Source organism: Equus asinus, chromosome 2 (genome assembly GCF_041296235.1).
Source record: "Equus asinus isolate D_3611 breed Donkey chromosome 2, EquAss-T2T_v2, whole genome shotgun sequence".
Classification (NCBI taxonomy): domain Eukaryota; kingdom Metazoa; phylum Chordata; class Mammalia; order Perissodactyla; family Equidae; genus Equus; species Equus asinus.
Window position 1 is genome coordinate 144,126,298 of NC_091791.1, and position 26,695 is coordinate 144,152,992.

Sequence of the window (26,695 nt, forward strand, 5' to 3'; positions counted from 1 at the left end):
TAATTTTAAAGAAAGCGTTTGATCATTTACTTACACAAGAATGTTTTTTTTTTTTTTTTCTCACAGCTAAGAAGTGATCAGGTAATTTGCTGTGTGTGCAGTGACCATTCCGTGGTTCTCCTTCATCTTGAGGGGAAGAGCTGCCTCCTGCATGCCCGGAAACACCTTTTCCCTGTGAGGATGATAAAATGGCACCCAGTTGAGAATTTTTTAATTGTTGGATGTGCAGATGACTCTGTTTACATCTGGGAAATTGAAACAGGTAAATTGAAATTTTGCCCCTTTTCATCCTTTACATATTTATGACATCAAAGCATTTGACTGGGTAGAGAATTCTACAGAAGTAGCAGTGACGACCTCACTTTCTTTAACCTTTGGTTGGGCTCCATGTAATGGCTTTAGTTGAAGGCATGTGTGGAAAATAAAACACAAGGGCCTAAGTCAGATCCTGACCAACTGATGATTAGCTGACAGGGCAATGCGCAGGAATGAGCCGGATATTTCTGGAAGCTATAAATAAAAATATAAGTTATCTACTTTAATTATTAACAAGGGAGAAATTTAGTGTCCTGCTAGTCTCAAATTATCGTTAAATTCTGCCTCCTTCAGCATACTCACCATCTCAGCAACATTTTGAGCTAATTGATGATCAGTAATAATGGAATATAATTAATTACAAAACTCCAAAAAGTTGAGTCAGGGAAACTGAAAACTGAGTGGTTCAATTGAACTTTTGATATCATAGCATAGAGAATGTATACTTTGAACTTTAAAGTTTTTAAAAAGTTTTGCTGTATAACCTAAGATTGAGAGTTAAGCATTTCAGGCAAATACTGGAACATATCAAATAAGGCAAGGTAATTAATGCATGCGAGTCAGCGGAGTGCGCTCGAGAGTACATTTCACTGAAGCCATTGCATGATTTTTATTGATTAATCAGTGGTGGGTTTATGTTGGGTGTTATTAACAGACTGGATAGTTTATAATATTATAGTTTAGAGCCATACGTCACCAAAATAATTGCTATATTCTTTACATTTGACTTTTGTGTGTTAATGATGATGGCTAATGTACTGGTGTATAGAGGGTGCAATGTAATGCTGCCTTGCATTTGTACCTTGCTTTAAAGCTTTGACGGGTTTTCGTGCTCATTTTCCCATTAGATTATTACAATTTCTAGGGTAGGTGTAAAAGGTATTATTCCCCATTTTATTGATGAAGAATTTGAAGTTGTTATAGCAAATGTGCGAGATTGCACAGCTAGTAATTGGTGAACCAAATGAGGCCCCCCCATTGTTCTCTGCACGATACACACAAAATTGGGAGAGTTTTAGAATTCTTAGGTAATCTATCAACCTGAGTGACTGTTGAATATGATAGATAAAATAGACTCTCAAGTCTGGACTTGCTTCCAGGACCTGCTAATGAAGAGCTCTTTGACCTTGGGCAAATAACTTGGCTTCTCTCCATGTCAATTTCCTCATCTGTGAAATGGGAGTAATAATAGCGCCTTCCTGTTAGGATTAAGTGAACTAATACTTAACAATGCTCATAACCAGGCCTGTAGGTGCTCAGCCCTTAATAATATTCCCTATTACTATTATCAAATAATGCAGCAAAATCTTACCTTCTGCTTGTGAAATCTGAGTCTATAAAATACATACACTTATAAATATGTACAATTGCATTGTTTTCAATTGTTAACACTTGCTAATCCAAAATATTTTTCCTAGAAAATAGAACCTAATGAGAATAAAGAAATATCTGAGCACTCACAAGTATTTATGGTTCCATTGCCCCATCAGGATACCTTTCAGGCTCTGCAGCTTTTTATTTATGTATCTTTTGATGGGGTGGGCAGTAAAGGAGGGAAGCCAAACCACTAGCACTTCTTGAGCCCATATTTATTCACATTGTATTTTAATTTTATTGTTTCTTTTTATACTCCAAAAATACATAATCACTTCTCAGGTGTTAAGTCTGTGTATTTTCTACTCCAGCCAATTTTTCCTGGATCGTTGCCTTTGAGCTTTGTTAAAAGGTTCAGACTTAGCTCCATATGTGAACATACCTATTCTTTGCTTCATTTCTCCAGCACTCTGCTTCCTTTAAATATATGAAGGAGGAATAAATTGACGCGAAGGCATTTATCAGCTCTTTCAGCACTAGAGCAACTTCGGAGCTCATAGAGAGAGAATAGGAGGTGCCAGTGGCATAAGGGTTTGGGGGAAGGGGGTGTAGAAAGAAATGACAGAGGAAGAGGCTCGAGGCCAAAAGTAATTAATTCTCAACTGTGCCAAAAGCCTACCTTCCTGGAAGATTGGTGGGGTGCGGTAAAGGTCAGTCCCTGTGCCACGTTCCCCTAGGTTAGAGGATGGGAGATGAGACTTTTTCAGTTTTTCACAGACACTTTTTAACAGCCTATTCTTGCTTTATTCATGGGATTTATTCATTCATTTATTGATTCTCTTTGGTAGAATGCACAAACATATTCTATAGCCATGTACCCCCTTGCTTATTTTATCTTAAAAGCATAAGAGGTGTTTCTTCCTGTGACGATGGCATAGTCAGACGCGTACCTGAGTGGAGTTTGGCATCAGAGGTGGGCATGCTCATCTCGTGGGAGAGGCAGACACCAGAGTAAGGAAGTATTCATTAACAGTGAGGGCCCTCGTCTTCTGACTAAAACTGCAGCACTGCTAGGTTAGGAGTGATGAGGGCATCTTGGTTTGCTTATTGATTTGCCAGATGTCCCATGATGTTTAGGCCTGATTAGGAAGGGAAAAAATTGGAGATGTCATTTTGATTAATATTTGAGCTCCCACAGTGTGTTTGGCACTAACAACTCTGGGCAGCTTTGTCACCCTCTTTGCTGTGAGACACAATAGGGATAATGTAATACTGATTTTTTCCTCTAAAATACACACCAGAAATAAATCTCAGCTATGAGCTCATTATTCTTTTAAGAATTGAATTTAAAATAATTCTGAGGACTTTTCTGTTCACAGTAATGGATTTACATAGCAGAAAGCTTGTGTAATGAATTTCTTGTGTGTTATTAATATAACTGTAATTATTATTATTGAAGGTCTTCTGTTAAGCTTATGGCTTGTGTTATGAAATATGCCATATTAAGCAACTGGATTTTTTTTTGTGGGAAACTGAAACCTTACTTTCTTGAAAATAAAACATTTCTTGATAAACTAGGTCAGAAAAACTTTCTTTGGAAAGGGCTGGATAGTAAATATTTTCAGTTTCGTGGGCCGTATGATCTCTGTTGCAACTTCTGAACTCTGCCCTTGTAGCAAAGGAGAAGCCATAGCTGATACATAAAGGAGTGGCTGAGGCTGTGTTCCAATAAAACTTTATGTACAAAAACAGGCAGCAGGCTGGATTTGCCCTGCAGCCATAGTTTATAGACCCCTAAGAATGATGATAGTTCTTTAAAAAGATCACTATTTTCATAATAACTCATTCCAAAACAGTTTATAATTTTTAATCCATTATACCTCACTGACTCTGTATGGTTATACACATTTTGCTAGTGAGGAAATGGAACACAGATCTTTTGACTCTGAAGCTCTCCAGGCGGGGTGTTGGGCACCTGCACTAGAATGTGTATCTCTTTCTTTTGTTCTGGTGTGATCTCCACTGTACCGAACGAGAGGAGCACCTCTTGCAGATAGGGGTCAGCTTTTTGAGACTGTCAAGCAGGGAATTAAATAAGAAAAGCTCTGAGAAGACCAAAAAATGGCTGCCAGGAAACCTGCTAATGCTCTTCTGAAGAAGAGGGTCTCTGGCTATCTGTCAGAGCTTGGCTCTCAGTTTGCACACAGTTCTCCCAGCTCTGGTCATCTGATTGCTCAGATGACAGATTAGAAACAGCAGATTACAAGTGGGGAAAGGATGAGTGGCGGGCACTCTGACAGCAGAAGTGACAGCTGACGGGAAAGGGAGGAGAGGCAAAACTATGTGTCACTGCTCAGGGCAGTTTTTCCTGTGCTCATGGGAAGATGGTTACCAAAGAAACGCTGAAATTGTTTCCCCTGTTCAGGAAGCTCTTAAATATGTCTGCATGGGTGTTGGGCAGCTGCCAGTCTACGCCCCATGATTCCTGCTGGAGAGCTGGGCTTTCTCCTTCCCAGGTAATCCTGGCTTCAGAAGGGATATTTAAAGATATGATAGCCACAGTGGATTCCAGATCTAAGGATATCTCAGAAGTCCTTGGGGCCTAGAATTCAAAGGGAACCGAAGTCTTTGGCCAATGAGTGGGTAGAACTCATGTGAGTCTATTTTTGTTCATTTCTTCCTGTTTCTGCTCAGGTAATGTGAGCTGTGCAACCTTGAGCAGGAAGCTTTATTCTTGTAGCATGGCCAGAGGACCCAGCCTCTGGTTATGACATGGTTTCTGTGGGAAAACACATTCTGAGTTTTAAAACAACCGTCTTATAAACAGACCATTGGAACAAAGCCTATGCATACGAAATTAAGGAAGTAAGGAAGAAGATAATACGTTTCGGAGTTATTTTCACCACAGGTGTTAAATTGTCTCTCTCTTGATATCTTTTCCTTAGTGAAATTAGTAGCAGATAGTTAGAAAATTATTCAGTCTACTATGACGCTAAATAAATGAAGCATTTGTTCTTCTGTGATTTCAAAGTACATAGTCTTAAAAAGAAAATTAAAAAAATAAAACTATTAGGAAAGATAAGATGAGGTTTGTGAAGTAGTAACTAATAGGCCATATTTTTATAAAATATCCAATATTTAATCTTCTATTATAGGTCTGAGTTTGTTTTAATTGTTTAGGGTGACAGATGTATAGATACACGCAGGACACTGTTTCCCAGAAATATGCAGTCCTGTTTTCCCCAATAGAATAGAATTGTGTGAGTAACTTCTTACTTTGCCGTACCAAAATATCACACAAGGTCACTGCATGGAGAAGTACTGTTCCAGGACACAAGTTTTATTTACTTGGTTGCCTTCTTTTATAGTATATAGTGTATAAAATGAAATTTTAAAATTCCACTAGGTACCAACTATACTATTCTCAGGGACAGTTTTGCTTGGTTTTCTCATCAAGGTCACCCTCTGTAGACATAGGGGTAAAGTCACATAGTGTCAACTGCCTTGCCAGCACTATCAGAGTATGACTTTCATTATAAGTGTGTTAAAGGTAGGTTTTGGATATGCAGCATCTGGCAGGTAATAGTCTCTCCAGTATGTCATTTTCTCAAAGGCACGTTATTTTGTTGTGGTAGATTACAGATGGAACCCTCTTGGGATGATTGTTTTTAGAAAAGAAAAATGGGATACATTAAAGCACAGGGTGAGATATTTCCTATATCACCTTTTCCAAGACCTTTTCTTCTTTATTATAATAATTACTGATGTTATTGCTCAACATATATTTTTAGTTTATTGCCAATTTTTTGAATCTTTATTTCTTCCTCCTTGGCCCTACTTATCACAGCTACACTATAATTTGAGATTTTCATTCATGTAGTATTGTGTGTGTATGTGTGTGTGCATGCGTGCTTGCACATATGTACACGCTTGTGTATATGAACTTTGTCTGCAGCTTAGCTACTAAGTTTTTGCATAATTGTCAAAGTATAATGTATTGAGTGGGAATTAGTATCCAGAGAAGTTATGACCATGAGCCTTGGGATTCAGACTGCCAGGGTTGAATTTTTCTTCTATCCTGTCCAATATATATTACCCCATCCACTTTTAACTCTTCAAAGACTCACCATCTCTGAATGGCAGTTAGCAATGAATAAACATGAACTATAACTTATTATAAATCCTTCATATATTACCATACCAGTTTGTACTTAAAGTTTCATTGTCCCTGCCTCCTTATCTCCCTGTCTCCATTCTAGTTGAGCTCAACAATTATTTCTTGTTCTGATGAAATGCATACCACTCTGAAGTATTCGAGAATTATCACATATGTCCTTTCTCCTTAAAGAGCTTTCAGTATAATCAGGGACCATTTGTACCTTTGAAACAATTTGAAAAAATGTAGGACAACATATAAGAAAGTGGTCTGTGGAGTATGCTAAAGTGCCCAAATGTACTCATGAGTGTTCTGAGCTCTTGACTGGAGGTGGGGGTGAGGGCAAGTTAGTGTGGGGGAGATTTTGATTACTTGCTGTCATAGCACAGTGTACTTACAATTTCATACTTATAATTTCAGGGTTAATATCTGTCCTCCTCACTAGCCTAAAAACACTAGGAATGAACTGTTTTGTTCACTGTTCTATTCCCAGAAGCTAGAACAGCACCTGACACTTGGGAAGAAATCAACAAATATTTGTTGAATTTAATTGAAAATTTTAAAAACATTTAGCTTCCATAAGCATAAATCATTTCATATGACTCATTATTCCCCGTTAATGTGTCAAGCTAACGTTATTGTCTAATGTTTAGAGACAGAAGATTCTGCTACTGTTAGTTTGTGCATTCTTTGGCAAATCACTAAATTGATCAGGGCCTTGGTTTCCTCAGGGTGATGATGATGATACTTAACACAATGTTTCCAAAAAGATATAAGAAGTTCCTATATGTGAGAATATTGGCTTTATTTTTTAAACTACTATATATGTGTGTGTATTATATTATTGTATTATATTGTATTTATATTGTATATATATATTCATATACATACACATATACACAATGTATATATTGCTATATAACATATGTTATACATAATGTGTTATATTATACACACACACACACACACAACACATATATATATATATATATATATACACACCACATGGTTGCTCTAATAAAAAAGAAACCAGAGCAAGAAAACAAAAATAGATAAATAGGACTTCACAAAAATTAAAAACTTTTGTGCATCAAGGGACATTATCAAGAATGTGAAAAGACAGTCTACAGAATGGGAAAAATTATCATATACATGATAAGGGTTTAATATCCAGAGTATATAAAGAACTCTTATAATAGAACCAGACAAACAAACTAATTTTAAAAAGGACAAAGGACTTGAATAGACATTTTTTCAAAGAAGATATGCAAATAGCCAACAAGCACATGAAAAGATTATTGACATCATTAGCCATCAGGGAAATGCAAATCAAAATTCCAGTGAGATACACTTCACATTCACTAGGATACTTATAATAAAAAAAAAAGGAAATAACAATTTTGGCCAAAAATGCAAGAAATAGAAACCCTTGTATATTGCTGGTGGGAGTATAAAATGGTACCGCCGCTGTAGAGAAGAGTTGGGCAGTTCCTCAAAAAGTTACACATAGAATTACCATATGAGTCTGCAATTCCACTCTTTGGTATACCCTCAAGAGAAATGAAAATATATGTTCATGCAAAAACTTGTGCATGCATGTTCATAGGAGCATTATTCATAATAGCCAAAAGATGGAAATAACCTAAATGTCCATCAATGGATGAATGGATGAGTAAATTGTGGTATATACATACAATGAAATATTATTCCACCCTAAAAAGAAATGCGGTGGTGATACATGCTACAACTTGGATGAACCTTGAAAACATTCTGCTAAATGAAAGAAGCTAGACACAAAACATCACATATTGTGTGATTTCTTTTATATGAAATATCCAGAATAAGCAAATCCATAGAGATAGAAACCAGATTAGTAGTTGCCAGGAGATCAGGGGAGGGGAGAATGGGGAGCCATTACTTAGTGAGTATGGGCTTATTTTGTGCCACTCTCAGCCTATCAATAAGCACTTTTGTCGTTGGACCAGTCCTTGTGGTTCTTATTATGATTGCCAGATGCCCTGCAGTGACAACCATCAGGAAACTTTGAAAAAATAAGGGTTTATTACTCACAGGACCTGGAAATTACACAGCATACCTGGGGCCACATAGGGAGGTTGCAAGTAGAGAGAGAGTGTGAACACAGGCCTGGGGTCCTGCTTATATTGGGGTTGAGTGTGGGGCCTAGGGTTTCGTGGGCTCACTCTTTACTGGTGAATTTAAAACATAACAGTAGGAATTTAAAGCACAGGAAGAGAACAGAACAAGTCGCCCAGACAGTCAGTTATTGAAATCAACCAAGATCTCTAAAATAAATGAGCCTCGGTAGGGGGAGGTGACTTGGCTCTTTATCTAGTCATGGCTTGCAATGTGTTTATTTGAGATAGCCAACTTTGAAATGGGTGCCTCTTTAAAGTGAATGCCTTGGCAATCAAAGCTTAAGTCAGGCACTTGCATTACAAAAAACAGCAAAAAAACAACTGTCAGGGCTTACTACACCACAATCCACCCTGTGATACCTGGGCCTCAAAGTCAATGATGAAGACATTAACTGCCTGGATAGCTGATATGCTAAAAGTCAGGAGTAGGGCGCGTTATAATCCAGAAAGTACACGTCTAAATAGGATTATAGTGGCAAATCCTATAATAATTATACAGGCAATAGCCTGAAATCCAGTCCATAGCCATTGTCCGAAATTTGAAGAGTCCCACAATGAAACTAAGTCAGTAATCTTAGGGGCCCTAGGAATCTGTTCAAATATTTGGATAATATTGTGAAATATTGGGCCATCTGGTATCAGTGGGTTTGAACCTGTCCTAAGTTGGTAGATTGTTCCATATCTCATTGAACCAGTCTTGTAGCCCTGAGAATAGATCAGTTCATCGAGAGGGTTCTGCCTCATTTCAGAAGCTGGTGATGCAGGTGGGTTCCCCAAATTAGGCCTACATGGTACAAGCATTTGCATCAAATATTTAATAAGAGCCATTTCTACAAAGACAAGAGAAAAAAAAAACGGTTAATGACTGGAGCAGAAAACAATCCAAGATTCTGAGTTCTGAAGGCAACCAGTCAAGAAGATTTCTAGATGTCAGGCTCAAAGCATCTTCACATAGAGTTAGGGTAGGCAGTGGCAATCTGACAGGTATTCCTGGCTTGCAGTTGGAATGTCTTTGGTGATCTTTCTGAGTGGCCAGCATAGCAACAGGCATAAAGGTTGTCAATACAGGAGCTGTTGTGGTGCCTTCTCTAAAGTTTATATAAAGTTGTTCCACTTTCGTTTGCATGTCTTCAGAAAAAAGGGCAGTTTTACTTCTCAATGATTCCAAGTCAGAAGGGTGGGAGAAAAACTGGAAATGTTAGTATGGAGAGTTGTAGCCCAGTGTTGGAGGAAACAAGAAGAATTCATTTTACAGGCAGAAAATAAAACCTCAGAAGCAATTAACAGAACCAGAATCTAATATCCACAAGTGTGTATTATAGTTTCTACTGAAACAATTTTTCTGTCTACAATTATCCCCATTTCTATCAAAGATAACTATAGTACCTATAGTATACTATGTTTGCAAATTGAGTCTAGTTTTAATAAACTTGGCCTGATTATTTACATAGGTGCAGCAAGAATAGTGATTGACAATATAAGCTCTTTTAAGTCTGCATGGCTGGAAACTTTCTTAGGGAATCACAGATTAAACTTTTAAAAGCCTCTCCAGTCTAAGAAGCCAAGCCAAATACTTGCCATTAGACTTCACCTGCCATACCTATAGATTTGGGTGAATTTGTTTCTCCTTGAGATCCCCCAAATATCCTGAGCTTCCTGGACCTGCCAGAAAGTGACCTTTCTTACTCTTCTGGTAAGGCTGCTGGGGACCCTGTAAGCAACGTACCAGGCCAGACTTTTCAAGGGACTTTATTGGCTCATAAAGTCAACCTTAGTTCCTTAGAGCTATCTGGTCATATCTGAGTCTATGTATGTCTCTCTCAAACATGACATTGCAGTCAAAGCTTTGTTAATATAACCAATATTTGCAATTGTGTCCTGTTACAAGGAGAACAGATTCTTATTGAACTTATGCAAATAACTATATTATCATGAAAATAAGAATACTCGCTAAGAGTTTCTGAATCTGGAGAGATCATGTAGTGAGAAACATTAAATGCTACATCTTTGTTTACAAAGGTATATTTTACCAAATTGCTTTAAGTGATAGATAGCTTAAGAGAAAAAGTTTCCTTAAATCTGTAAAAGCAAAACATTAGAGAAACAGCAATGTTTCAAATAAGAAGTCATAAAACTTATAATCATTTCTCTTCAGTTCATTCAGTCTCCTGTTATTAATTTTTGTTCTGTTTGAATCCAGTTTTTCCCCTTGTATGGAAATTCTTATCCAGTTCAGTTTCATGATCTTCAAGTTATCAGAAAGCTGTACTTCCTGTGCAGTTTTTTCTATGAATTCTCCTTGAAGTTGAAGCACTTTTTTTTTTTTAAGAAAGATTGGCCCTGAGCTAACATCAGTGCCCATCTTCCTCTATCTTATATGTGAGATGCCTGGCACATCATGGCTTGATAAGTAGTGCATAGGTCCGTGCCTGGGATACAAACCAGTGAAGCCTGGGCCACCAAAGCGGAATGCATGAACTTAACCACTATGCCACCAAGCTGGCCACAAGAGGAGGTACTTTGGCAAGAATACTTTCGTAAAAGCATCAGAGTAAAAAAATAACTCTATAAATGACAAAGAAGTTATAAGTGCCCATTATTAAAGATCTGATGAGAGTTTATTTAATGCAATTGACAAGGAAATTTGGTTTTCTGTGATACACACAGCATTTTAAGATAATAACTAGAATTAAAAGTGAGAACATTATACTAGGACACCTGATTTCTAAGAAAGTTATACAATTTCTAGAAGGCTTATATTAATAACATTCACCCATGCAATATAACCTAAGAGGTTTATCATCACTTAGTTGACAAAGTTTCCTATGTAATTTAACATACCAAAGTAAGCCTAATTAGTGTAATATCTCTCTCTTTTTTGTTGGTTTTTTTTTTTTGAGGAAGATTAGCCCTGAGCTAACATCTGCTGCCAATCCTCCTCTTTTTGCTGAGGAAGACTGGCCCTCAACTAACATCCATCTTTCTCTGCTTTACATATGAGATGCCTATCACAGCATGGCTTGCCAAGCGGTGCCATGTCTGCACCTGGGATCCAAACCCACGAACCCTGGGCCACTGAAGCAGAATGTACACACTTAATCACTGTGCCACAGGGCTGGCCCCTCTCTCTCTCTCTCTCTTTTTTTTTTTTTATGTAAGGAGAGGGAACAAATATTTTGAGATGTTCCAAGGTCCCTCTGGAAAAATCCCAAAGTTAGTTCAAGATCAAAAAGATTTCATTTAGAATTAAAATTTTAGAAAGTTTGTCAAAATATAAGAAATGGTTTGGAGATATGACTAAATAGGATCACAGATAATTATGAAACCATACTTAATTATCCATTTAACCAATGTGACGAAAAAAAAATTTCAAAGGCAAATATAGAAGGTTACATACTTCCAAGCAAACCCTAGTTCTTTTAATATCAAAAAGATTGAGTTTATTTAAGTAATCAAAGACCTGATGATAAAGATAACATGAAGGAAATTACTTTGATAAAACATAAAATCTTTCCTTTTACACAGATTATTTTAAAAGATAAAGAAAAACCTTTTACAATCTCTCATCAAGAGTGGTCTAAGAGCCCAAGAATGTTTGTCCTTTTAACAAAGAGAAAGCCAAATTCTAATTTTGTACCAGCTTACTTTTGATATTAAAACTATGTTTTAACTCAAATAAATTCATTTTAATCTTAGCCAGCTTCACCACACCTAAAATTCCTTCCCAAGATTCCTTTTTTCACAAACCTTCTATAATTTTCTTTTACCTTCAGATTTTGTCCTATGTTTTTCCTATTTCCCAACCTCATTTTAGGACAGAATCACTTTTATTTGCCTCAGCAAAATGCATCTCCATTCCCTCTTTTACCAAAAACACATAACCTACTTTCCTTGCATACAGAGATGTTTCCCTTGTTATTTTTAGTAGCTTTAAATAATTACTAATGGTCTGTTACTGGCAAATTTATGAATACATTTGATAATTCCTAAAAGTATATTTTCCTCACAGTAAATTTTTCACGGTAGCACAAACATGTTTACCAATAAATCCAAATATCTTTAGGGGCCAGCCCAGTGGCACAGCGCTTAAGTGCACACGTTCCGCTTTGGCAGCCTGGGGTTCACCGGTTCAGATCCCAGGTGCAGACATGGCACCACTTGGCAAGCCATGCTGTGGTATACGTCCCACATATAAAGTAGAGGAAGATGGGCACAGATGTTAGCTCAGGGCCAGTTTTCCTCAGCAAAAAGAGGAGGATTGGCAGCAGATGTTAGCTCAGGGCTAATCTTCCTAAAAAAAAACAATCCAAATATCTTTAGTTCCTCTGTAAAGGAAGCCAAAAGTGGATAAACCTATTTTTAGTAATGTTTTAGTTTTTATTTTATTTTATTTGGAGATGATCTAGATATGCAATGAATTTGACTTAACTCATTTATTTTAATGTAGCAAAATTTTACTGTTTCTAGTCACCAAAAGATTTTAGAAACTATTTGCTGGAAAGTTCACCTAGAAACTTTTATCCCATTTATATCTATTTAAATAATTTGTTATTAACAATTATGTTTAGATTATCTACAAAAACTTCATTAGATAAAGTCAGTCATCATCCTAAATTGTCTTCTGGCTGACAAATTTTATAACAGAGAAAGCATGAATTTATTTGATTAGTAAAACCATGTAGAATAAAAGTATTATACTTGATACTGATAACTCTAAAGACATGCCTGTTTTAATTAAACCGACAACTTTAAACTAGGTTTTATTTACTGAAGATTAATCCTAGAGCACATGAACTTGAAAAACATTTGGGTTAATTTCTATGATATTTCTGAAATTTAGAAATACTTAATTCATAAGTACTTACTTTTTAACCTAATCAGGTAGAGCTCTTTTACAAATGAATTTTGACAATATCATCCAGAGATAGAAAAATATCATATCTATGATATACATATATAGACACATGTGAACATACAGATGCAGAGATCTTATATTTTAAAGGAATGCTAAATATGGTTGATTAATGCCAATGCTTATGATTATTAGTCCTAGGAGGCTTGAGGAAAACCCTCTATTACCTTTTTAAAAAATATTTCTTTAGTTTGTGGCAAGTATGGGCTGTGTTTTAGTTATCTCCTGGGAGGTTTACATTTCAAAGACATGGTAAGATTTACATCTTCAAGGAACAGAGAAAGAATGTAAGTTTTCTCCTCAAAATTTTAGTGCCTTTTGGATGATTTTGGCAGTCCCAATAACATGTAGTAGTGCTGCCCTATAATTAGGGAGAGCACCCTGTAAAAGTAATTCTCTGCACTCAGGGCCAAATTGGGCCTCTTCAGGGCTGGAAATGAAGAGGTGTCCTTTGGGTCATTATGGTCATGGAAATGATAAACCCGTTGGACCATGCCAATTTTTCGCAGTAGGAAATGGGCTTCATCTTGATGTTTTCCATTCACTGTGAGCCTCAGCGGTGATCACTGTGCAAAGATGGGCACGGTGCCAGGCAATAAATATCCAAGTGAGGAAAGCGAGGGCCCTGGTACAAATATTGGGGGCTCTAGGGGCCTTTGATTTCCATTTCCCTCTTCTTACTCACTACAGGGCTCAATAACTCTGTCAGCTTTAGGGTTAAAAGTTGAGTTTCCCTTTTTTGGAGAAAAAGTCAGGGGAAGCTGAGGGAGTTTAGTATCTGTGGTACCTCAGAGCTCACAAATATATAGCCTGGGTGAATCTTTAAGACAGTTAAGGAATTTAGGGCCTTTTTAGATACTGACCTATTGACACATTTTGGCAGCCAGGAGTTAACAATTCAGAGCCCATTCCAAACAAGTAAACAACAAAAAACCCCACAATAGCCAATTAGTTCCCCTTTCTCCTTCCTGCTGCATGAAATCTTTAAGTTTGACTTTCAATTAAGGTATAGTTTTTGATCTTAGTTTCTACTTCTTGATTTTCTCCTGTTACTTTAATCTTACATGTTGTTACCAGAAAATTTTGCATGGTGTCACTGTGAACCCTCTTCGTAGGTGGCCACTTTCCTTTCCAGGGTGTCCTAAGAGGACTCTCCAGGATTGGGGATCTGCCTCCGCTAGCGTGATATGTGCAGGGTCTTTGGGAAAAGCCCCAAGGCCTCTGGCACATAATACCAGAGCCTTGGTGTGTTAGTATGCATAGCATTGAATAACACCCAGGCAGTGTCCATGGGGTTTTGCATTTATCAAGGAGCTAGTGTACCTCCTTAGGGTTCTTAGGAGGCTCTGGCACCAGATGTTCAGGACATTTATATTTGTCCATTAATATTTTTTTTTTTTTTAGTAACATCATGCCAGGGATTGGACCCACAATATCCCATTAGGTCAGTGGACAGAGAGAGACAGTAGTGAGTGAAGTGGTGACACAGAGACAGTAGGCCTCTGTTGTATTTTCTCTCTAGTGGTACCGTTGGTTTCCAGTTGTGGGGCTATTTTACTCTTCTGGGTTAGGGTACATAGTCCAGGTATGACTCAACAATCCATGCATGACGCACTGACTCATTGGTCGCAGGTGTAGGTATCCTATGCTCTTCACCTGAAGGAATCTTTTCCTCTTGTCTTTAACCCAGAGCCTCTCCTTGCGTGGTGACAATAGCCTTGCTATCCAATTCACCCTCCTTAGTTCTCCTTAGCCTTGAGGTGTGGCGGACCCCTCCACACAGTAATAGTCAATTAAGGTCTTTATAACTAGTGGTCTAATCATCTCATTAGACCACATGGCCTTGATTATGCTGCTCTGGGGAGATTGTTGGATTATTATGGCAGCCTCGACTTTTTGGGTTGGATACTGCAGGCAACACACAACAGACACAATGGAAGAAAGCACTTAGCGGCCTGACAGACCCCCAGCAAGCGGTGTTCCTTTCCCAGATTGTGTCAACCACAAGAGTTATGTGAATAGTAAGAAAGTTGCAGCTAAAGGGAGTTCCCCTCAGTTAATTGCAAGGGAAATCACACATTCCTGCCAACTACACCAATTATTTTGTGCTAGTCTCAGCCTATCAATAACCAATGTTGTGGTTCGACTGGCCCTTGTGGTTCTTATTATGATTGTGAGATGCCCTGCATCAACAACCATCAGGAAACTTTGAAAAAATAAAGGTTTATTATTCACAGGACCTAGAAATTACACAGCATACCTGGGGCCACACATTGAGGTTGCAGGTAGAGAGAGTATGCATGGGCCTGGAGTTCTGCTTTTATTGGTGTTGAGAGTGGGGCCTAGAATTTCATGGGCTCTACTTTTTCTTGGTGAATTTTAAACATAAGAGTGGGAATTTAAAGGCATAAAAGTGAAAAAACAAGCTTCCCAGATGTTTAGTTATTTAAATCAACCAAACAAAGGCCCCTCTAAAACAAAGGGGCCTCAGTCAGGGGAGGAGCCTGGCTCTTTATCTAGTTGTGTGGCTGGTAATGTGTTGATTGAGACAGCCCTCTTTGAAATGAGTGCCTCGTTGAAGTGAGACTTAAGTCAGGCACTTGCATTATAAAAAAAAGAAGAAAAAGGACTGTCAGGGTTTAAACTACAGGGGTATTTTTCAGGGGTGATGAAAAAGTTTTGAAAGTAGAGGTTTTCAAATATAGTTGCAAAATATTGTGAATGCACTAAATGCTACTGACTTTTGTACTTTAAAATGGTTCAGTGTATGTTACGTCAATTTCAACTAAATAAAGAGAAAAACCAGAAATACAGAAAGTATAAAGAAGACATTTTTAAAAAGCAATAGAATCCTAACATTTGTAGATAATCATTATTAATGGTTGGTGTACTATACTTTCAGTATTTTATTCTTTTACATATTAATCTATATGGAGACATGCTTATGTATTTTCATATCATGAAAGTCTTTGGTAAAGTGTTATCCGATTATTTGTTCATTATCTTCATTATTAATGTAACACCCTGGGAGGTGTAATGGGGAGCTTCAGAAAACCATTTTCCTTCCCTGGCTCCACAATCCACAAGTCCTTTTTTAAAGAGTTTGTGAACCCTAAATGAAATTAAGTATTTCTTTCCATTTTGAATGTAGGGAACACTTCACAGCTGTATTAGCAATACCTGTGACTTTGTCAATAATAGACATCACAGATATTTTCCTATCACACTACAGTGGTCACCAATATCTCAAAGTGTTATTTATGTTTGTCACTACCATAAACATGTAGGCATACCCCAGCTCTTGCTATTTAATACATTAATAAAGAAGCAATTGTTTTGTTTTTAAAATATTTTGATGATTGTATTTCAATATAATTGATATCCTTTAAAATCTTATATATTTTATTTCCAACATTTTAAACAAATATTGTGAAAAAGTCTTCATTGGTTTCCCCAGACTGCTGAAAAGGTTCATGGCATGAAGAACATTAAAAACTCCCTGTTAGTCTAAATGATTTTTAATGTGGGATTCATTGAAATTACTCAATGGTTGCAGGACAGCTGGGGAGTATATGTTGATATCTGCCTTTGTTTTTAATTCCAGAGCAAAAATACAATAATAATAAAGAGTTTAACATTATTTTCAACAAAATTAAATCCAACAGTTAACTCTGCACTACTGAGAGAGGCACATGAATGTCATTATATATAGTTTTTAGTTCAGTATAAAGCCTTGGTAGACACTTTTACTTGCATGTGTGTGCATACACACATGCACATGCAACAATGCATGCCCCCCTCCTCACCCCACAGTAGTCTTCTGTAACTCCATCTAGGGAATATGGACCTCTACTTTGGTAAAATTATATCAATGTGAATTTATTCTTATAATTTTACAAACTTTACAAAGTGAGGAAATTGCAAGAATGTAGAAAAATTCAAGAAAAAAAATGATCTGCTTGGGGCAGTTTCTGCTGTGCTCTTTAAAATCCAGATATTACATTGAAAGGCTATTAACAAAAGAAACATAAATAATTTTCCTTTCCCCAATTTGGATTTGCTTCTTTGTCAATATTTATTAGTTATAAATATTTGAACAATTATCTATGTTTTATTACAGAATTGTACTTTATATGAATATGGTTTTATGTTGTTTTTAGATACCTCAGACTTATTCTTAAATTCTAATTATATGATTAACTTTTATCTGGTATAGAACATACACAGGCATTTGCGTGTGTGTGTGCATTTTAATTAAGGTATTATTCAACTCCACCTTTTTTTTTGATCTCCTGGCATCTTAATATATGTTAGGCATATTATTGTGGTATTTGCAGGATATCTTTGGAATATTTTGTACGCTCAGAAACAAATATGAAAATCAATACAATCTCATTCTAATGATAAAAATAAATAGTTTCTGTTCTTAAAATTACTTTCGCCAATTAAGTCCCACCCTTTACTGCCTTTATTGTTTCCTTTGGCAGTTGCTATCTTCTTGGGTTTTCATTTAGTAAAGAAAAATACTCACTATGATCGGTTTTAGCTGATTCCTGTGGCCTGATTACACTGTTGCATCGAGTGCTGGCTGGATATGTTTGTTATGTAATTGCTTTTAATGTTCTCGGGAGCTTATTTTATAGCAGCAGAAAGAGAAACATGTTGGCATGGCTGCTCTGTGGCTCCTCCTTAGCCTAGCCCCTTCTGTGAGCATTTTATATGGACACTTGGAACGTTAGTGGGTTTCACAGCTGCCATGTTTGGTGAAATAAACCCAAAGGAGCCATCTGCCCCTCCCCACGCTGCCTCCTTTCAATTCCCTAGCAACTTCCCAGCAGCCAGCTGCCGCAGAAACGATTGGAAAAGCAAGACTCAGTGGACTGTAATGATTGTTATTCTCTGGGAAAGTAGGTTCTCTGATTTGGCTGAGAGATAAAAGGATATTGGATGCACTTGATTCATCTGAGTGTATCAATAATATCCAACTTCTACCATTAACTTACTTGTTAGGATTTGATGGGAAAAATCTCTTGTGTTTCTAGGATGAATCAAGTGAAAACAAATCCGAAGATCAAGTCCTTGGCTTGGGAGTAGTGAGTGGAGAATTTGACTGTGGGAATGTTGTCAGATTTTATCTTGGGTGTTACAAAAAAAAAAAAAAATTGTTGGTTGCTAATCTCAACCTTGTTGAAAAGTCCTGGACATGGATTTCCCCACTGTTTTCCCCAATCCTTTTCACATTCAAGTGCAAGCAGATTCTGAAGCATCAGGGTACCAGAAACTCCACTGAGGGACACAAGATGTCATCTTACAGTCAGTTCGTCATTTGAGCACATAGCATGTTGTTTTTGTAAATTTAGTTAAATGAATTGTACTTTATGCTGATAGATCAAAACTGAGAATGTTTATGAGTTAACATTCCAGAAAAATAACTGGAATAAGAAGATTTGACAAAGCAATTTACTTTTAATCCATGATTTCCACTGGAGGTTAACTTTCTTTTGTCATCCCATTTTTCTTACTTCCAAAAGCATCAAATGTAAGTCTAGTTCAAAAGTCATATTGTTACATATTGCTTATTTTATGTCTATCATTAAAAAATGTTCTTATCTTCATTTCTTACAACCTTGATCCTTCTCCCAAGATTGATCCGTTAGCAAAGCTATCCCTCATCAATGATTTTATAAAGGAAGTGTGCTTTCTTTAAAGCACTGGGTTTAAAAGAATCTTTAGTGCATTATGATCTAATCATAGATGACATAGACAAAACAATCAGCCAAATTGGGGGTTTGGAATTAGATGACTAAGCTTACTTGTATAGATAGAAAGAGAAGTTAAATACATGATCTTATATCCTATATTGCAGAAAACTGAGCATCCTACTAACTCGTCTCAGAGAATATCTCTTTGGTGAGTTCTGGCCTACAAGCTACCAATTATTTTGATTACAGATCCACATTCTCTTAGCCACAATTTGAAATCTGAGAACAGAACGATTTTTTTTTCTTTTTAGTTTCTGGTAAAGCAGCAAAACCAAACCTTAACTCAGATGAGGTTATTTATCTACCAAGTGTGACTATTTTCTTTTCTGCAAGTATGTGACATGTTTGATTACTGTTTGCTCTCCCAGACCCTGCTGTATACTATATGTATACTATATATATCTGTGCATTATCCTGTCTCTCCAAAATCTGAAAAATCGTGAGTTCTAAAATCCTAGGTCCTAATGTTTGGATAAGAGATTTGGAGCCTTTATTATCTTTCTCTGTCATTCTCCTCAAAATAATTGGTAGTTTTCTACAAATGCCATCTATACTCTTTCTTTTATTTTTTTGCCTCCCGTTTATTTAACACATTTTAATCTGGCTTCTGCCTACACTATTCTGAAGGCACTGTTCTTCTTAAGGTTACCTCACAGCCAAGTTCAGTTGTCATTCTCTTAGTGGAGAGTCTAGACTTCTCTGCAATCAGTCTGTCATCAATGTCCTTCTCTTCTCTCTCTCTCTGCCCTCAGCCTTAGATGATACTGCCTTCTCCCGGTGGTCAGTAGGCCCTCTTCCTTAGGTTGCCCTATTTCTGTATACTCTATTATTTCCTGGGTTTATTCTCAGTGTACTTCTCTTTTTGTTTGTATTTTCCTTGGGCTGTCTTATCAACATAGATGCTTTTTGTGTGTGTGGTAAAATATACATAACATAAAATTTACCATTTTAAGTATTTTTAAATGCACAGTTCGGGGGTGTTGTGTACATTCACATTGTTGTACAACCATCACCATCATCCATCTCCAGAACTTTTTCATCTTCCCAAAATGACACCTTACACCCAATAAATGGTCAGTATCTGTTCTTCCTGCGCCTCAGCCCTTCACAGCTACCATTCTACTTTTTGTGTCTATGAATTTGGCTCCTCTAGGTACCTCATATAAGTAGAATCACACAGTATTTGTCTTTTTGTGACTGGCTTATTTTACTTAGTATAATGTCCTCAGGGTTCATCTAAGTTATAGCATGTGTCAGAATTTCCTCTTTTTTCAAGGCTGAATTAATGTTCTGTTGTTGTTTTCTAATTCAGAGTTGGGTAGGAAAATGGCTCATGTCAGAAACTATTTATATTCTGTAAGACTCCTTCCATGGTATAAAACTACATACAAACCACTTAGAGGAAGTGGCAGCAGATTATAAACTACAGAAACAGTGATGGTGGTGAGTGGAATAGGATAAATGCTCGGGCTAAAGAAGAAGAAAAAGGAAATCGTTCTAGAGTTAAGAACCCACCAAAGACCTCTGGCTATTTAGAGAACCTAGATAGCCATTCTGTGACAGTCCTGATCAATAATTCCAGAGGGCATTACTGGTTCTTAGCCCCAATACTATTACCAATGTCTAGTGATGACTTTGGGTCATTTGAAAGGTAAACTATGTGCTACATGTATTTTGTAAACCTCCAGTAAAACACGGAATTACATATTTCAGAGGTACCAAAAACATTTTAAAATAAAATGCCTTAGGGCCAAATGAATTGGGATCTTCATCTTTTTCATGAACTATTGAAAATTTTCCCAACTGCTGCACTGTTTTAAGAATTAAATGAGATATATGAAGTGCTAAGCAAACCACTTAGCACGCAATTAATGCTAGCTAATGGCAATTTTGATGACGATAATTAAAAGGATTAAAAATATTTATATTTTACATATGATTCCCTCTGAAATAATTGAGTGCTTTAAAAAGTCTTTTTTTGATGTGGTATATGATTGTTCAATCTTCAGCGATTTAGTGAATATCTTCATAGTTCCTGATACTCAGAGCATAAGAGTAGAGGAAATGGTTATAAAAATAGTATGAAATATCTAGCCAGCCTTTACATTTATTTGTTTTTATGACAGAAAAAAATCTATTTTTGAAACATTTTAAAATTTAAAAATAAGTATGTCTGGCATAAAGAATTCAATGCACAATGAATAACATTTTGCAATACTTAGAAGCAATACAATTTTAATGTTTTGTATATAATAAATAATTATAAACAGATATATTCTTCACATCATAATACAGAAAAACTTTTCTGTAAACATTCACCTCTTAAGTTCGTGGTAAATTGTATTAAGTTTTTGAGTGAGGTTAAAAATTAAAACTTAATCATAGTAGACTCTATGTTGTTAGTATGTGTTTAAGAAGAGGGAGAATTTAAGAAGTATAAATACCTTATCAAGAAAACCTCAGTTTAAAATTTGTTTAAAATTAATGCATTATTTGTATTCTTTATATATCTCAGCAACTTTAAATCTCTCTGTGTTTTAATCCTTTTTTTCCTTCACCGCACTCCTGTCCCTTTATTCTGTTTTTCTGGAGGTCAGTGGTCAGAATTAGGTGTGAGAGTTGAGTATGGCCCAGCTGATAAATCCCAGTATTGCTCTGAATGTGCTGGAGACTGTGGCAGAGCTGGGGTTAAGGTCGTGGTGGTCGGAGACTTTGTAAAACTGTATTCTATATACCCTTAAGCTATAGAATGTTGATGAGAAGCCAATCATGAGTTTGTTATCATATTAGGACCTTTATATCGAACAAAATGAGCCACACCCGCAGTCTATTTTACAGCTGAATTTGTTCTATTCAAACATGTTTAGGAATGAAGGTATGTGCCTTTAAGCCTAATTTAATATTTTCAGATTTATTCTCTTTTCCCACCTCTCCATTATTTTTTAGCTAGCTAAGTTTAATACCTCCAGGGTCCCCTGTCCCTGGTCAGAACCCCCATCAGTTATACGTTTTCTGGAGTAAGATGCAGTAACTGTGAAATGGTTTTGCTAGGAAGGGGGCACCAGGTCGATCTCCATACACTTCTGTGAGCAAGGCAATGAACTTCATGTGTAACTGAAGATAAATGATAAATCTTACAATGGACCCAGTGGTCAGATTCCTTGATACGTAAAATTTGATTATAGCTGTCAGTCAGCTGTTTTGTTGAAAGCTGATTTTATGAATTTGACTACTAAATGTGGTAGTGAGGCCATTTGTCTTTTCCTATTGTGTTTTAGAGAGACTCACTTTGAAATGTAACTGTCCTCTTAATCACTGCTCAATATCGTGGTGAATTCAGTTAGAAAATACCTGCCTGAGGCAGAAAGAAGATGTAACTCTGTCATGTATCCACTCACATATTGCTGTTATGCCCTGTTCGTATAAGTACGATTTATTTTCATTACTAATCACATAATAGGAATTATTTACTAAATTCTGGTGTTTTCACAATCCCATAATACAGAGAATATTTAATTGAAAATGTTTCTTTTTCTTGTGAAATGAATTGTTTAAAATTTGCTGGTTTGTAATACATGTGATTTTTGTGGGCTGAGAGGATTTTCTGTTCCTGTAGTAAAGCTATTTCTACTATGTTCTTCTGAGGAAAAGCACCAGGAGTTATAAGTCAATTATTGTCTCAAGTTTATTTATGTATGATTTTTAAGTAGATAAAATGTTTCTGTACAATGTGATAAAATGTGACTACATCTGGGTATTGTTTTTGAATCTTAATTTTATTCCTGATCATTTGCAGATGGATTCATCAAGTGACTATGATTGCTTTTTTAACCATTTCTGTATTTTGGGATAGTAGCTATTCCTTTTTCCACAGACTTAGTGGACCTATTTGTTAAGTTGTAGGATAGAGTTTGTCTGGCTGGGGGTTTAAAATATGTAATTTAAAGCTATTCATTAATTGATGGTAGGCTATGATAATTTTGTTGATTTTAGAAAGCAAATAGTTGTGAGAGTTGAAAAAATGTTTAGATAGAAGACAACAAATATTAAAATATGGGCAAATTACAAGAGAAATAAAGTCAAGGGAGCAAGTTTTGACTGTTTGGAGGGGAATTAAAGTGTAGAATATTATTACTCCCTCTTCCCTTTCTTTATGTAGATATTCAGGTCTGTTACATCTATAAGGTATATTTTATCACCTAAAAGTGTTCTTTTTACCCTCTGTCTTGTTCTTCTACCACAATTGAAGGCAGCATCCTTCGTGGTGCACACATCTTGTTTTAAGATAGTTGAAGCTTCAAAACCAGATTTTATAACAGGCATAACCCAAAATGATTCTCTGCCTTATTTAAAAACAAAATGAACGGAAAACTGTAGGCATCCTATAAATATTGAAAATCTTAATGCATTTAAAATATGGCCGTATTTTAGCAACATCCTGATTACACGGTTTCTGAATCTTCCTTCTTTCCTTTCCTCTTTACATGCAGAAACTGCTAAAGGTTTTGTGCTTGTCTCTTGACTCAACTCGCTCCAAATTCTCTTGGAGATGGCATTTTTCCTTGAGATTTAATCCCCACCCAAGGGCTGATAATGCTTAAGCCTTTATCTCACTGCTCTGATCTCTACCTGGAACTTTACATGTTAATTTTGCAAGTCTGTTTGGATGTTCTCACACTTGGCCTTCACAATAATGGAAACATCTCCTCTGTCCTCTCTTTATTAGGACCCTTTAGGTAAGTAGGAAGCACTTAGAAGCCAAGTTAAGTTGGTTTCTATCAGAAAGAGGTATTTATGGTAAGGATTCAGGGATGTTGCAGAGACCTCAGTGGTAGTAGTCCTTAGGAAGGGACTAAAAACAGAACTTGAAAGTTGAAGATGTCTCTCTCTCTCCCCCTTCACCCTCCTTCCCTCCCTCTGTCTCTCTTTCCTTCCCTCTCCCTCCCCATCTCTGCCTCTCTCTGTGCATTTTCTTATTCTTTTCTCTCTGTAGACTAGCATATTCTGCTCTTCTTTCCATAGGTTAAGACACGGCTACTCTACAGGTCAAGTTAATATGTCACATTCAGAGACTGACTTGCTGTTTCCAATTCCAAGTTCTTAGGGCATCAGGAATGACCTGGCAACATAGCTGAGAGCTAGGACAGCCGTCAGACATGTGAATGCTACTTTTCCCATTGTTGGCCCCTCCTAGGCTCTAGGGTTAAAGTTTATAACGAGTATAGTTTGGCATTCATAGCTGATGCTTTCGTAGCTGTCTTCTTCCGCTGCTACAGGGAAAAGATCAAATTTAATTTATTCATTCAGTGGACATGTGTTGAGCTCTGCTTTGTACCAAGTTCATAAAATACTTACCTGTCAAGAAGAATTTAGCATGTAGTAGGAAGGCAGCCCTGAATTTAAGCAAGCAGATGAAATATACCAATTGCAAATGTATTAAGTTCTGTAAAGTAAAGGAAAAAAGCTGAGATAGAAAACAATACAAAAGAGAAGAATTTACTTTAGAAAGGTCTCTCTAAGGAGGTGAGATTTGGGGGTAATACTTAAAGAGTGAGATGGAGCTATCAGGAAAGGATTTGTTTATTTTCAAGGATCTTTTTTTAAAAAAGATCTAATTTGTGAACAGGGTGGGGGGTGACATGGGAAGAAACAGAGGAGAGAATATGACTTATAGGTCAAGGAGTTTGGATTTAATCCCAAGTGTGGCCACAGTAAAAAATCATTAGCCAGGTTGCTGATGTCATATAATCCATTAAGAAGTACTTATCTAGCCTTTAATTTATGCCAGGCTTCAGTCTGGTTTACTGAGGAGGATTAAAAAATAAATCAAATATATAATCCTACTCTGATTTTGATGATAACCTAGCCTGAGAGGCAAGGCTGATTGAGGAGGCTCAAGTCTCAGGTAGGATGAAATGGGGGCCCATGCTGGTCATATGCGCAATGACCTCAGGCCTGGGTGTCAGGCAGATGCCAGAGCCACAGAGCTGAGAAGGTTTGTTAAACTGGTCACAAGGGGCTGAATGAGAACCTGCTGTGTGTCAGAGAGAGGCTGTCATATAGCACAGCACTCATTGTGTGCCAGAACCCGCTAAACCTCTTAAAATAGCTACTCAAGTTAATCTTCATAGTAACCCTGGGAGGTAAGAATTATTATTAACTCCATTGTGCAGATGAGGAAACTGAGGCACAGAAATGTAAAATGACTTTCCCCAAACCACACAACTGGGAAGAGTAAAACGAGGATCAAGTGTAGGGCAGTCTGGTGCTGAGTCTGCAATTCCTCCCCTCCACTCTCCCCCTAATGCAATGATGTCTCCAGGCCATCAGCCTTGACTGGTAGAGAGGACAGTGGCTAGACACCAGGTTGCGAAGGGGGTCATAGAGAAAGTTCTGGTTAAAAAAAAGTGATTAGTTATGCTGTAGGGTGTGTTGAGTTTTTAGTGAAAGCAGGGTATACAAATGAAGGTATTGACAATTTGGCCCTGGGGCTCTGCAAAGAGAGTCTTGGCTGCTCCTTATATTTCTGTGCACTGGCTTTTTGAGGAATAGGCAATTTGGGGTCAATGAAAATTGCTTCAAATGCTTGCTGGTACCATCTTTCCTTTCCTTTTGGTTAGAACACTAACTGTTTTAAGCTCTCTTTTTTCTTATGATTGGCTCCATTCTCTAATGTACTATTAAATAGTTTAGGATTAAAACAATTGTACTAAAGCTCATATTAGTAAGTAATAGAAAAAAATGCAAGATATTTGCATATTTACATGGAAAGCGTGTTGTATGATGAAAATTTTACTTGAGGTAGATTTTATGGTAATTTTTGCATAGTATCTACTTTGAAGGAGGAAATGATATTGTCACTTTCAATAATATTTTACTCATATGTCTTTACATCTTTCCTTATGTTCACATTGATCCAAATGAAGAGCAAGTGTGAGTTTTCTCTCAGAAAAGATCTAACTATCATTGAGTTCACTTTGGAAAGCAAACTTTTCTTTGAAATTGGAAGTTGAATTAAGCAATTTTGTAATTTGTTTTTTGATATTTCTTTAATATCAGGAAGCAGTGACTGTTCTGTGTCTTGCCAAAGACAGCTTGTTAGAGTTGCATCCCTCGTTGGACCTCCTTGGGGTCACACTCTCCCTCCCAGGTTACTGCCTTTGCCATAGACTCCCCCTAACAATTGAAATATATTCCTGAAGTTATGTGAATTCCATAATTTTAGGGATATATTTAAAGGAACATTCTGCATTGGAAGTGATTTACCATGATATATTAGTTAGGGTCTAACCAGAGAGAGAAATGACACAGTAATTTGAACAGAGAAAATTTAATATAAAGAATTATCGGGGCTGACCCGTGGCTGAGTAATTAAGTTCGCTTGCTCCACTTCAGTGGACTGGGGTTCACAAGTTCAGATCCCAGGTACAGACCTACACGCTGCTCATCAAGCCATGCTGTGCCAGCATCACACGTAGAAGAACTAGAATGACCTACAGCTAGGATATATACTATGTACTGGGGCTTTGAAGAGGAAAACAAAAAAAGAGGAAGATTGGCAACAGATGTTAGCCCAGGGCCAATCTTCCTCACCAAAAAGCATAAAAAAAAAAGAGAACAACTATCACAAAGAATTTGGATGTGAGGAATTGATACTAAGAACGAGAGAAAACTCTAAAGAATATAGGAATAGCAGATTTAAGAAGTAACCGTTACTCTTGAAGCTGAGATAGCCTGCATGAGGAAGAGACTCCCCAGGGCTAAGATCTTTTTTTTTTTTTTAAAGATTTTATTTTTTTCTTTTTCTCCCCAAAGCACCCCGGTACACAGTTGTATATTCTTAGCTGTGGGTCCTTCTAGTTGTGGCATGTGGGACTCCGTCTCTGTGCGGTTTGATGAGCAGTGACAGTCCGCGCCCAGGATTTGAACCGATGAAACACTGGGCTGCCTGCGGCGGAGCGCGAGAACTTAACCACTTGGCCACAGGGCCAGCCCCCAGGGCTAAGATCTTGACCTCATTGGAGAGGTCATAGCTGTGGTCACTGGATGGTCGAGGAGCTGCTGTGATGTGGTGTGGTGT

The 26,695-nt window shown here is 37.0% G+C and overlaps 1 protein-coding gene across 2 annotated transcripts in view; it reads left to right on the forward strand.

Moving 5' to 3' along the window:
• WDR72 (WD repeat domain 72) overlaps window positions 1-26,695 on the forward strand; it is a 229,522-nt gene that overhangs the window by 65,966 nt on the left and 136,861 nt on the right. For both annotated transcript variants that reach the window (XM_070501346.1, XM_044764862.2), the window contains exon 13: window positions 67-262. In XM_070501346.1, coding sequence (XP_070357447.1) covers window positions 67-262 — 196 coding nt within the window. The remainder of the gene's footprint in view (window positions 1-66; window positions 263-26,695) is intronic.